At 35.9% G+C, this 13,726-nt stretch overlaps 1 protein-coding gene across 6 annotated transcripts in view; it reads left to right on the forward strand.

Annotated features, from left to right (window-relative positions):
* Positions 1–11,781, forward strand: part of LOC102229534 (disintegrin and metalloproteinase domain-containing protein 11-like) — a 32,867-nt gene extending 21,086 nt beyond the window's left edge. For 2 of the 6 annotated variants that reach the window (XM_023341581.1, XM_023341580.1), the window contains exons 13-26: positions 38–128; positions 1,119–1,170; positions 1,557–1,656; positions 2,456–2,527; positions 2,902–2,994; positions 4,146–4,226; positions 4,301–4,351; positions 4,433–4,496; positions 4,755–4,860; positions 5,762–5,881; positions 5,954–6,122; positions 6,945–7,059; positions 8,274–8,364; positions 9,272–9,906. In XM_023341581.1, the coding sequence (XP_023197349.1) occupies positions 38–128; positions 1,119–1,170; positions 1,557–1,656; positions 2,456–2,527; positions 2,902–2,994; positions 4,146–4,226; positions 4,301–4,351; positions 4,433–4,496; positions 4,755–4,860; positions 5,762–5,881; positions 5,954–6,122; positions 6,945–7,059; positions 8,274–8,364; positions 9,272–9,308 (1,242 nt within the window). In that variant the 3' untranslated portion in view covers positions 9,309–9,906. Of the gene's footprint in view, positions 1–37; positions 129–1,118; positions 1,171–1,556; positions 1,657–2,455; positions 2,528–2,901; positions 2,995–4,145; positions 4,227–4,300; positions 4,352–4,432; positions 4,497–4,754; positions 4,861–5,761; positions 5,882–5,953; positions 6,123–6,944; positions 7,060–8,273; positions 8,365–9,271; positions 9,908–10,774 lie in introns of those variants that run through there. The other 4 variants (XM_023341579.1, XM_023341582.1, XM_023341583.1 and 1 more) reach the window with 4 other exon arrangements.
* The last annotated feature ends 1,945 nt before the right edge of the window (positions 11,782–13,726 follow it).

The raw sequence follows: 13,726 nt of genomic DNA on the forward strand, positions 1-13,726 counted from the left end.
TAACTTTCCCTGATTTATTTCCTGTGTGGCTCCGCAGTTTGGCAGCGTGGGTCCGATGGCCATCACTCTGTGTCAGAGTCTGGGGCAGAACATTGGCATGCTTAGGAACAAAGAGCGAACAGCTGCAGGTAATTCATCACTGATCTTAGTTGAGAGCTTCAAAAACAAAATGGCCGACACTCAAGAGAACGACTCAGATTTAACCCTCATAGACGTTAGACATTCATGGCTGTTTTTCTTTTACTTTAAAACTATTTATATTGCCTTTTTGGCATAATTTTTTTAATCACAACTTTACATGTTTGAGGTGAGAAAGTAATTTTATTTTATTTCATCTACTGCAGTGACACAACACCATAAAATCAGAGTAAGGAAAAGTTTGATTTATCTAACTAGGACTGAATCAATTAATCAAATTAATCACAATGAATCGATTATTGGAATAAGTAAGTAAAAGGCCATAATTACCATTTGTTGAAATATCTCGACACCCAGAACTGTAATTAAGCCAATAAATTCCTTTTTGCATTTAAAATAAATTTTAAAAACACATTTGCTGTAAATATGTTTCACACAGAAATTCTCAAGTGAATTTTAGCTTCATGCAAAAAAATAAATGAATAAAATCAGCTTTTGCTGTCCAATTATTAATAAAAAATTAAGATTATCACTATGCTGTATTGCTGAAGGGCTGAACTTTTTAATGTTTATGTTCAAAGTATTTTCTATCCACAAACGCTCAGACGTTCATTAAATGAATGCTTTTACTGCATTTTAGACAATAAAATGATTATTTTCTCCTTTAGAAATAAAATTGTATTATTTGTTTATTTGAATTGTCTTATTCTAGTGAAATATAAAATATGCTTTAAATCAGATACATTTTTATTTGATTTTTCTATTAATTGACGAATAATCGATTACTAAACTGACTAAAACCAATAAAACATGTAAAACTAAAAATTTTTCTGACTTCGTAAATGTAAATTTTGCATTTCTAAAACCTATGCACAATTATTGAAAACTGCTGTTACTTTGACTGGTCCATCAGGGTGAGCTTCATCTCTGTAGAGTATATTTGATCTTTTTTAATCACAGAAGTTTTTGTGTTTGTCCAGCAGGCTGCAGATGTCCAGATCCATGGCTGGGCTGCATCATGGAGGACACCGGGTACAGAAGAAGTATTTTTAGGAAAATAAATGTTAACATTACGTGTCTTGCAAAAATGGAGCAGCTTCTTCCACGATTACTGTGTTTCCTTTCGTGGTTTGTGACATTTTCTTCTCGTTCAATGGATTTACATTGAGACTAAAATACAAAAAGTTGGACTCTTTTTATTAATTCACACTTTTAAGATCTTTTTTCCTGCCTCATTTTTCTTCCATGTTGCCATTATGCTCCTTTTTATTGAGCTACCATGTAAAATCCTAATTAAATTCATTGAAGTTTGAAGTTGTCGTATCACAAAATATTTGAAAATTCAAGAGGTATGAATTTGAACCAACATAAAAAATAAGTAAAACTTGTAATATCTTATTTTTGCCTGCATCCACCAGCTACTACCTGCCCAGGAAGTTTTCCCGCTGCAGTATAGAGGAGTACCTGCGCTTCCTGCAGCAGGGAGGAGGAAGCTGCCTGTTTAACAAACCCACTAAGGTGATTCAGCTGGCGGCTCTGTGAGGCTTTACAGTTTAAACTAGGGATGGAAGTTATTGATTATTGATTAATGAGTTAATCTAAGGTTCATTGATCTTATGATTCGACTCATTTTCTTAAAAACCTGAGTTTTCTCATAACACCCATCAGTGTGGCTACGTTTTTCATAACATGCTAAATGTGTTAGCTGCATTAAATACTGGCTGTATGAACATAAAATTGTTGTTTTTCTCTCATTATTACATTTAGACATATTTATAAAATGTTAATCAGGAAGCTCCGAACAGTTGAATAAAAGATGGAAAGAATAATTCCCAGTGAAAAGAAAACTGTTCATACAGAGAAAGTTTTGGTCTTGAATGATTGTGAAAACTTCGCTCTGTAAAGAGCACCAAGATGCTTTTCAAGTGTTTACATTTCAAAGCAGAACCGCATAAAGTGCATTTCATATCCCACAACGGACTCTTTCTGGGTCGTTTCCTGATATGGCTCCGCGGCCATCTTTCTGTTTCTGTAGCAACATTCTCCGGTTAAGAATGATCAGCTGCGCCCTCTGTTGGATGGCGGCCAAATTACAACACTGAAACAAAGTCTAAGTGGGCGTTTTTAATGGATTGGAACTGATTTTAATTTAATAAACTATTAATTAATAATTAATTGTTTGCACCCTTAGTTTATACACTCGAATGTAGACAGAAATATTAGAAAAAAACTGGTATTGCTAAGTTGTATTTAAATTTAAGTTTTGAACTGCGGTCTTTGAAAATGAGATGATGCTGTTTTGTTATTTTCTGTGTAGTTGTTAGATCCCTCAGAGTGTGGGAATGGATATGTGGAGCTGGGAGAGGAATGTGACTGTGGATCACTGGTGGTGAGCATAAACTAACCTTACTGGCACCTCTGACGTAATATAAAATAATCATTTATTGCAGTAGCATAATATCAAGCTAAAAAAAAATACCACTTCCAAGATTTTTTTAGTGCTGTAATTTTAGAGAATGGTAGCAAAGCGTCTTATGCCAGCTGTGAACACATGAAGTTTGGTAAATAAAATGACTTTATCTGAAAGTGCTTCTGTGTGTGGCATATCTACCTTTTTGTTTTACACCAGGGGCACCAAAAACAAAAAAGTGGTGTATTTATACAAAAGAATGCCATTTGCAAATAATCTCAATGTGTTGCATTGAAAAGGATTTCAGGTTTGTCACTTTGTTTCATGTCTTTTAACGTCTGTCTGGCCTTTAGGAGTGTAGTCAAAGTGGAGCCAATTGCTGTAAGAAGTGCACTCTGACCCACAATGCCATGTGCAGCAACGGGTTGTGCTGCAGGGACTGCAAGGTGAGCTCCTGCGGCTTTCATCTCCAACTTAATAATAAATGTTTCCAGGAGTTAGAAGTTCTGCGAAAACTCAGTGAAGGCCGTGAAGCCTCTCTGAGTTAGAGAATTAAATATTGGACTTAAATTCTGCTACACTAAGTTCTGGTAACAATTTTCTAAGCACTTTGTTAGGACTGCAGTCCAATAGTTGTCCTCTATTTAAAAAGGACCTGTTCTTCTTCTTCTTCTAAAAACAACCCGAGCACTTAAAAGCCGCCCAGCAGAGAGTTATTGTTTGTTTTTTTGGTGTCTGGAAAAGGAGCCGTTCCAAAAACCTCTTGAATGTTAAGTCATATTCGACAAGCACGGCGTCGTTACCTAGCAACCCAAGTTGAGTTCCAGGACGTTTGGTCAGCTGTTTTTACCAATGTATGCGCCAGGCCTGTCACAATAGTCAATAAATCAATTAATCAGATGATAAATTAAAACAAACTCAATAATTTCCATTGACATGATTTATAGTTTTTCTTTTTTCTCTCTTTCTGTCAAAAACTGGAGAATAAAAGCCTTCATTTTGGTGCTTTGGCCTCAACCAGCCCTTTTTTGAAGGACAATTTTGCTTGTTGTTTTGTTTATTTATTTTGAGTATTTAAAATGTCTTCCAGTTCCAGTGTTAAATGTTCATTGGAATTTAAAGTTTACTAATCTTTGAGAATGTGTTCTTGCATTATTATTTTGCCATTACCGTTATATTACTTTAAAAAAAAAAACAACATTATTTTTTATCGAAAAAACTTTTGGAGCACTTTATCATCCAGCAAAATTTGTTATCGTGTCAGGCCTAGTATGCGCTGTACAATGGCTGCTGGAAACGACAAGTGTTTGTTGTTGACTTACCATTTAGAAACTACTTGCTGCATTCTTGTTTGTGCAGAAAGGTCCACTTCTGCTTTTCAAAGCTGTACAGAATCATTGTCTAAGAATGATTTTGTGCAAAAAAAGTAATGGACATATTTTTACAGAAATATGCTAACCTGTTAAAGGAAGCATAATAGATCACCTTTAAAGAATAAATTCCTGATAAAGAAAAAGAGTGTCTCTTAATCTGGGTTTTAAAAACTCTCACTGATTCCTTTCTCTGTTTCCTGGTGTCTCATTTCTCCGTCCTGCAGTACGAGCTCAGAGGAGCGACCTGCCGCGATGCCGTGAATGACTGTGACATTCCCGAAACCTGCTCAGGCGACTCCAGCCAGGTGAGGGAAGAACATTTATCAGGTGAACATATTCATTAATCTAAAACTCAGTCTGATTGATTTGTGTCCTTCAGTGTCCTCACAACGTCCACAAACTGGACGGATACACGTGCGAAGCTGGCCAGGTGAGACAGCATGTTTGTTTGTTTTCTGGAAGTCAGTGAAGCATCTATTTCTCTTTTTAAAGTCACTTTTTGTCTCATCAGGGTCGGTGTTATGGTGGCCGCTGTAAGACCAGAGATGGCCAGTGCAGAACTCTGTGGGGTTACAGTAAGTCTGACTTTAATGTTTCTGATGCCACACTGCCCCCTAGTGGCTCTGACTCTTAAAATCTCCTCTAATTCCTTCACATTTTATTATGCTACAATCCTGTGGAATGCATTTGAACATTTCAGTTTTAAATATGAGCTACTTTGTTTATGTTTTTTATCACCTACAATCCTAATAAAAATACTTTAAAATGTGGTTTTAAAGTGACTCTGGATATTTTTTGGCTGTTGACTGAAAGAGTTTGTTCTTCTCTCTCAGACTCGGCTGACAGGTTTTGTTATGAAAAGCTGAATTCGGAGGGAACAGAGAAGGGGAACTGTGGGCCGAACCCTGGCGGGCAGGGATGGGTCCAGTGCAACAAGCAGTAAGAAAATCATCACTATAAACAGCTGGGCGATAAATAGATGTTTTCATTTTATCAAATTTTTGGTTTTTGAAGATTTAACTTTTGGAAAATCTGGATTTCTTTTCTCGCCAATGCAGTCCTTGGGTTTTATTAGTTCAGAGTGATGTCAGCTCGCCCAGAAACGCCATTTTGTTTGGTAAAAATAGTTTTACAGCTATTTATTTAAACTCAATGATGAAATATTACGGCCAGACTAAGACTATTTTAACATTTTACAAATAAAGTATTAATATTACCAGAGTAACGGCTTAATTTTATGAGAAGTAAATCACAAAAACTAGCAAAAAAAATAGCTGGTTTTGCTTAGCTGAGCATCTTGTGAAATAATACTTTGATATCAGTTTAACAAATACAGAAATACTTTGTTTTAACGCATCAGATTATTATCAGTAGCAGGACTTTGAAACTAACGACTGAATCTGTTTTGAAAAAGAATCAAATCAGATTCCGTTTGTTCACGTCAGCTCTTGATGACTCTTACAACGTCGTAATTTTAGGATGTTCATTTTGCAAAATTGCTAATTTTATCACTATATTCTCATAATTAAACAAACATTCAGACCAGTTTGGTCCTAATACTCTATCATTTTATTTAATCTTTATTTAACCAGGTGAGTTATTTAGGAGAAAGTTTTATTTACAATAAATATCAATAATCGTTTTAAGTCACAGAAGGAATGATTAAAACACAAGCCACTTTTTGAATATATTTTCTGTCATTTATATTTTATTTTTTTAGAAAAGAAAAGAAAGTCAGGTTTTATTTATTAGCCATGTCACCCAGCTCTACCTACAGTGTGGAAGCTGCCGTGTTTCTGGTGGAGTTTAGCGTCTCGGTGTGTTTGCTCTCGTCATGCAGAGACGTTCTGTGTGGGCTGCTGCTTTGCACCAACCTGACAGAAAGGCCCAGATTTGGGGAACTGCAGGGAAGACTCACCAGTTTGACGATCCATCACCAGAACCGATACATGGACTGCAGGTGAAGCAGGGAAAGCAACTAAGAGTTGAGGTTAAGAACCAGGATGCTTGATTGTGATTGTCTGAGTTCCAGAGGGGGTCACGCGGTGCTGGACGACGGTCTGGATCTGGGCTACGTGGATGATGGGACGCCATGTGGGCCAAACATGATGTGTCTGGAGCGCCGCTGCCTCCCTGTGCCGACCTTTAACCTCAGCTCCTGCCCCGGCTCCTCAACCTCACTCATTTGCTCCCACCATGGGGTGAGCCCACGCCCCTTGACCCCAGAAAACCTCCCCGTCTGGGCATGCCACGCGCTTTCAGGCTGTTTTCACACCTGATGGTCCGCCTAATTACTAGTAACTAACAAGTAACTAATAAGTAACATGGCTTTTCATTTCAGTGAACCTGTCAGTGGCTTCAGGTGGAAATTTGCACATTTTTTTCTCTATCAGTTGGTACCATAATCTCTCCTTTTAATAGGTTAATAAAATGTTGGACATTGTCTCTGTGTAAATAAATAAACAGTATGAAAAAAAAAGAAACTGACTCGGTTCGCTTGGGGACCAAAATTGCAACATTTGTTACATTTTCAGCTGCTGTGGTTCGTTTTCACACTGCAGTTTTGAAAAACCTGTTCCCCTCCTCGCCTGTGGTGGCGCTGTACCAAGAACCACTGAAGGAAACGACACAAAAACCTCTGAAGAAGACATGAAAGCAATTTCCTTCTTCACACAATGAAACCAAAATGGATTAGCGTCGCATTTTAGCGGTTGTAGGATTTCTCTCATGTTCTCCCGCTAGCGCTAGACACGCGAGTTTGTTTTGGTTATATTTACCCAGAATGCCCCGCGCTGTAGGTCGCTTCCTGCTTAAAGAGCGGTCTCCTGTCTGACGTGATACATGTATGCATTCAAACCAAACCAGAGTTGACCTCAACCGAACCGAAATCTATGTTTTAGCCGAACCAGACTTCACTTCTTTGGTATTAATTTCTCCCCAAACGAACCGGAGTTTCTAGATTAAAGCGAATTAAGCAGGGATGGTGTGAATTCAAACTAAAATTTCCTCCCTTTTCCTCTCAGACGTGCAGTAACGAGGTGAAGTGCATCTGTGATCCCGATTACACCGGGAAGGACTGCAGCTTGTTCGACCCAATCCCGACGCCGACCCCACTGGAGGGACCAGAGAAGTACAAAGGTAAACACATGGAGACATTTTTAGTTTATTTACCTGCCACAAACTGAATCCCCTGGAAAAATATTATCCTCAGCATCAATGTCAGTTTACTATCTGTATACTAGTTTAAGTTTTAAAAAGTGTTATAGTTATTTTAGATTTTCATTAAAAATGTTTATTTTAAAGGATTTCTAAAAAATAAAAAAAAATCCTGAAGTATGATAATATTTTTATTTTATGTAGGATAAACATGTTTTAAAAATGAGATTTTTATTCTGAGGAATACAATTTTTATTTTAGATTTTTATTATAAAGGCGAAAAAATTAAAAAAATATATTTTAAAGGGTAATGGTTTTAAAATTGGCTTTTTATTTCAAAGAATAAAAATCTTATTTTTAATTTTTATTATAAAAATGTTTATTTATTTATTTATTTATTTAATTCTTTTAAGGATGAAAAGGTTTTTAAGTTAGATTTTTATTCTTAAAAAATATTTTTTACTTTAGATTTTTACTGTAAAGGAGTAAAAAAGTTTCTTTTCTGTTTAAAAAAAAATGTTTTTAAAATAAAATTTTATTCTGAAGGATAATATTTTTATTTAAAGATTTTCTTCCTAAAGAAAAAGTTTTTTGAAATTTTAGATTTTTACTCTAAAGTATTATTTTTCTTTTATAAAAGTTTTATGTGATTAAAAAATTTGATGTAAAATTTTGGATTCTTATTTGAATGGATAAAGATATGACTTAAAATCAGTGGCTCCAAGTATTAAATTACCTCGTAAATTTTCTTAGATGTGATGAGTTTAGTTATAGTTTGTTCACTCTGTAAACACCTTGTGGATGAAGCAAAGTTTGAATAAATATATTACAGAAATACTGCGTGTGTATTGGTTAGTCAAGCAGTAAAGCGTTGGGTTCCTCTTCTATTTAGTTTTAAAATAAAAATTTTAAGTTGTTCTTAAACTGTGTGCAGAAATTAAAATTCAAGACAAATCTTGGAACGTTTGGAAATTAAAAGAACGCTTTCTGCGTACTTCCAGTTTCTCCCCAGAGCCAAGTTTCTGTTTAATCTTTTATAAACATTATGTTTGGATTTGCCTCTAGCATCGCTACGTTTTCTCCTTCAGACCTCAGTTTGGTCTGAAATCCTTCAGGTTGCCATTAACAACACAAACTCATACTTCCTCCTCTGCTTTCCCGCTCTGCTCTCATTCTGGCCGACTTCGCTCCCACAGGTCCCAGTGGCACCAATATCATAATCGGTTCGGTCGCTGGTGCGATTCTGCTCGCTGCAATAATCCTGGGGGGAACAGGCTGGGGATTTAAGTAAGAGTCCTGGCTCGGCGCATGTCTGCGTGTCTCTGTGTGCTGCAGCTGCTGCTTGGTTTGTTTACGCTGCTGCATGTGCGGTACACAGTTGTCAATCTGCATGTTCTGATATTAAATTCATATTTAAAGCATAAATGTCTTGTTTAAGAAGGAACTGCAGCTGTACCAGTAAGCACCGAGAATATTTATTTAATTTCCTAGCGTGAAATCACTATCCCTTATTTTTCTTTGTGAGATTACTCATACGTAGCGACAGTGACTTCATTCTAAGGATTCTTATGCTTCATAACAAGAAATTACTAGATACTTTCAGACTTTTGGTAATTTCTTTTACCACAACCAAGTCTGCACATCTTTCAAAAGTCTAAATTAAGGCATTAAAATGTCTTAAATCTATTTTAAATGGTTAGCTGGCCTTACATATGTTGATCACAAGTCTTAAACATTGTGTTGGCAGGATCATATTCTATGTAGTCTTTGTTTCTCATCTGACTTTTCAGTCAGGCAAACTTTTGAGTCGCTTCTTCACTGCGTTCGGTGATTTGAAGCGATTAAGGCTACTGGTAGGAAGCAGCTAACACGCCTTTGCTAGCTAGCAAAGTGTATTTGCTAGCTAGCAAATACACTTTGCTATTACACACCGCATCTATCTTAGCAGCTATAGATGCGGTGTTAGATAGCTGCTAAACTAGTTAGATAGCTCACTTTTTTTAAAGCAAGCTAGCAAAAAGTGGTGAGCTAGCTAGTTAGCGATGATGCAAATTTATCAACAGTTGGCTGGACATCATTTGTCTTTGAAGCTTTTCGCTGCTGCATGTTTTTCCCTTTGTGCTTCATGCATAAGTGATGGTTGATGATCTGACCGGAGTTTTTTTGTTTCATCCCATCGCCGCTGCCAATCCAGGAACATCCGGAAAGGACGGTACGACTCAGGGTTTTAATCCTAATCCCAGTCCTGGAACATCGCTGGTCTTGGTTTCGGTTTTGTGCACACTTTTAATTTAGAGCATTTCTAAAATATCCACATATTCACAGATACCCGTGTGGTTTTATGTTTGTTTGCACCTGTTATCCAGTACTGAAACACTGTTTTGTAGACATTAATTAATTATATTTACATCAAAATAAACATTTATTACAGTTTAAAAACAAGACATATTGGATTTTTCTCATTTCCTTTTTTTTTCAATTCTTTATTTATTTACCTTTGCTGTGTTTATACAACTTGTGTATTTTGTTGGTCATTTTCATTTTTCTTTTTTATTCATTTTGGTGAAATCTATTCCAATGTTATAGTTTTTCCCACAAGGGGAAGTTATTTTGTCATGTACTATAAATCTGCCAATTTGCCTGGAAGGGATGGAAAAATTTATCAACTTTAAAATCTTTGCACAAAAAATAAAAATGGATTAGAATCAATGCACTTTCATTCAATCTTAGATTTATTATTAAAACTCAATTAAGATGGTAAATTTCAGAAAATTCATGAATTGTTATGTTATCTGTAGTCACTGATAGGATTCATTACAAATAAAAAATATATGAATTGTTTCCACATTTCTTATTTAAAATATACTTTTTTTTGTTTTTAATGGACACAAAAATTTAGCAATTCAAAATATACAAATGTGTAAATAATTAAAACTGTTAATTATTTGTAATGATTGTAATCATTTCAGTTTGGCTTTTATTGTTTTGTATTTCCTGTTCTATAGTTCATCATGAAATAATTTAAAGTCTGCTGACCAACCGCCTTGTTTCTATTGGCTAAGTTTAGAAAATTGTTTCTCAATTTGCTGCGACATAAGAAAATAAGCTCAGGGCTTCCTCCAGAAAACTTTTTAGCCCCGGTGCTCAGAGTGCTGGGGCAGTTGTTCATCCAGCCGGCCGCCATGTTTTTGACTTGAAATGTTTAAAGTTGACAGGAAATTTGAAAGTATTTCTTGATAGACTGGAGAATTAATACCCAACACCAACCATAAAGTCTTAAAAAAGGCAATAATTTAAAAACAAAAGATAAATTAACAATGCTGGTAAAGCCTGGCGGCCTGCCAGGCTGATAATACACTGTGGGAGACCCTAAAAATGCTTCAAAACAAAAATATTTATGTGGGCTTTTTGCCATAAATAATTGCAATTTTAATTTCATGGTTTCCACATTTAATAGTGTCAAAAAAGCTATAAATGTTTAATTATAGTTACATTTGCTTAAATATTTGTGCTTTTTTTTTTTCTCGATCATTAGAGCTGTTTTTATTTTATTATTGTAGTGTAAATCTCATTTCTTTGGGTCCATTTCCTGATATTCCCGATCTAAAATCTGTCTTTAGCTATAATAATAAGCTCTTTTTCTATTTTCCCCTCTTAATGCTACTCTTTTCTGTTCTGTCTTCCCTCTGGTTTCCAGATCTTCAGGAGTTTAAGTTGCACCTCTCTTTTATTCCTGCCCACTCTGAGGAGACAGAACGGAGACGTCTTCCACTTAACGAGCCGTGGGGCTTTCCGTTTTTCCATTTCCTGCTCCGACTTTGTTGATCTTCACTCCAGCTGAGTTTAGTCTGCATGGAGGAATAAATCTGAGAACTACGGCGCTCCTTCAGCGGGTCGCCACGAGTTTCTGGGAACCGATTTCTACCTTACAGTCTTCATCACTTCCTGTTTCGCTATCCTGTCTAATGTTGTCGTTTCAGCTGTTATTGCGCATTAACCCTTTACGTATTTTAATGCTCTCAGTTCCTGGAGAGTACAACCATCTCCTCTCTGCAGTGTAAAAACCACAAACTGTTACTGAATGTCGGTTGTTAGGTTAGAACGGTACATTCCACAATAAGAGCCATAATTTCTCCTTTTATGCTGCCTTGACAGGAAATCTGAGGAACACGTTGACAACCAGAGGGACAGTTGGTTTGCACTGAATATATTCTCCCTGCTGTAAAATAAATAATACTTCTATATAAAATATGTCTACGTGTGTGCAGGCATATGGGAAAGTTTGGGAACACCTCCTCATTTTGGCTTTTAAAGTTGCAACTTGCTTATAAAGGAAAGCTAATAATGGTGACATGTTTATTGGAGTTTCAGATATTATGCTTTCTTCGTAAGATGGTGTCACACAACCGCCAGGGGCCATATTGGCAGGAGAAAACTACACAGACTGTACACAAAGTAGCTGACTAGTCTGCAGTTTTCCAGTTTTGCAACATGATGGATTCATGTTGTGATTCACGAGCCACTGAGGGAAAGTTAAAGACAGAAGCTTTTATCGCATCCCTAAAGTACGACGGCACATTAGGGCCAATAGGAAACAAAAAGGAGTTCAGTTTGACCAAAAAGCTCAAAAAAAATTTTAATTAGTGTCAGAAAGTTTCTAGAAAAAAAAAAAAGTGGAAATTTCAGAGTTTCAAAAGTTGAAAATTTGTGAGGAAAAAAAAAATATGTTTGAGCTTAATTTCAGAAACTTTCTTGGAAAAAACATTTCTGAGTTTCAAAAGTGAAACATTTGCTTAACAAAGATTGTGAAATTAATCAGAAATATTCTAGAAAAAAAACTTGGAAATGATTTTTTAAACGTTTGAAAATGAGTTTCAAAAGTTTTGATTTTTAAAACTCAAAAGTTGTTTTTTTCTGTGTACAACGTGGCATTATGTCTTATAGGTGAAATAATCTGCCACTGGAAGAACTGGGTTGCTAGGTAACTGGCTGGGCTTGGCTGGGGTTGCTAGGTAACCCCAGTCAGGGGTTACCTGGGCTGTTTATTCCACAATCAACGGGTGCATTGCACGGTGATTGTGGAATAATCTACAAGTGTAACTTGTGCTTTTCCATCAATATTCAGGAATTATTTACTTAAAACAATCTCCATATGTTGCTGAGACGTTACTTGTAAGTTAGTTTTGACTTATTTCAAGTGTACAGAGATTTTTGCGCTATAAAATAGACAAAAAAAAGAAATTGGTAAGACGTTGGTTCTTTGCAGTGAAGCAACTGGTATCAAGCTGTTACAAAATACTAAAAAAGGTATTTTTAATGCCTTTTGTTCAACTAAATCACCATTTGTTTTCTTTAGAGATCACCCCAGGTTGAAGATGCTACTTGGAAATTTAGCGTGAATTATTATGGAGGCTGTGTCGGATTCCCAAACGTTTTCATGTGACTGTACTTAAGCATACAGATATGGTGCTGTTGTAAAAGCTTTGGGACTCAAGTGACAGCAGTGATTCACTGCCACTGTGAACGGAAGCACAAGTCTTTTATTCGAGACTCTTCTTCCTGCCTACAGCTGAACAATTAGCCAGAAAGGGTCCAAAATCTGTTCTGGGAGAGATTTGGCCATAAAACAACCAAATCAGACTGGAAACATCTTTTTGTGCTTTGCAAAAATATTGATACTGTAACTATACTATTTAAATTTGTAAACTTGGAATTTTATGTGATTGATAAGCAGCATATCTTTACCATTTTTTCCCATTTAAAACTACATTTTTTGCCACTTGGCTCCTGCAGAAAGTGGATTTTTCCTCCCATTTCAAAAATTGCACCACTTTGTGTTAATCTGTGACATAAAATTCCAATAAAATACATTGACGTTTTAGCTTGTAAACAGTAAATTCATGCAATTGTGCTGTCAAACTGAGGAAAGCATGAAAACAATACAAGATGCAAAGGGTTCAGATTAGCAATACAATGTTTAAAGCAGAGCATCTGGACTGTTAATACAGGGTAAACATCCAATGTCACCTAACATCGTTCAACAGGGCATTGGCATTGATGTCAGTAAAAAATAATCCAAATTGCACTGCCAGTACATCGACATTAGAGGAATATCTCAGCATCTTTGGTTTTAAAGCCTTTTTAATCAGAACTAGAAGCTGGAATGCCTGACAAGATGTGATTAAACAAACTGTCGCTACTCAAGATAGGATTTAGCAAAAAACTCGGACCGTGACTGTTTGTCCTGTTTTTGATCACATGTTGTAGTTGGATGCAGATTTTAGCACCATTTACTTCTGACTTCCAATGCAAACTTATATTATATTAAAACGTACCTGAAAATGTTTGTCGTTTTTGGTGTTTGTTTGCAAGATGCAGAGCAAATGGTGTCTCTCACTTCTCTACTTTAAAAATGGGAAGGAACTAGAAAAAATTGCATTTGCTGTGAAAATGCAATGTGATAGATAGATAGATAGATAGATAGATAGATAGATAGCATTTATTGTCATTGAACAAGATTCAACGAAATTTCTATTGCATTGTATTGTATTTCTATGTGAATGCTGTAAGCTGAGAATTTTTAGTGAAAACTGCATTTGAAGTCAAATGCAGAAGAGGCAGAATAAAACAAAACGCAAATATAAGAACT

This window comes from Xiphophorus maculatus, chromosome 10 (genome assembly GCF_002775205.1).
Source record: "Xiphophorus maculatus strain JP 163 A chromosome 10, X_maculatus-5.0-male, whole genome shotgun sequence".
Taxonomy (NCBI): Eukaryota; Metazoa; Chordata; class Actinopteri; order Cyprinodontiformes; family Poeciliidae; genus Xiphophorus; species Xiphophorus maculatus.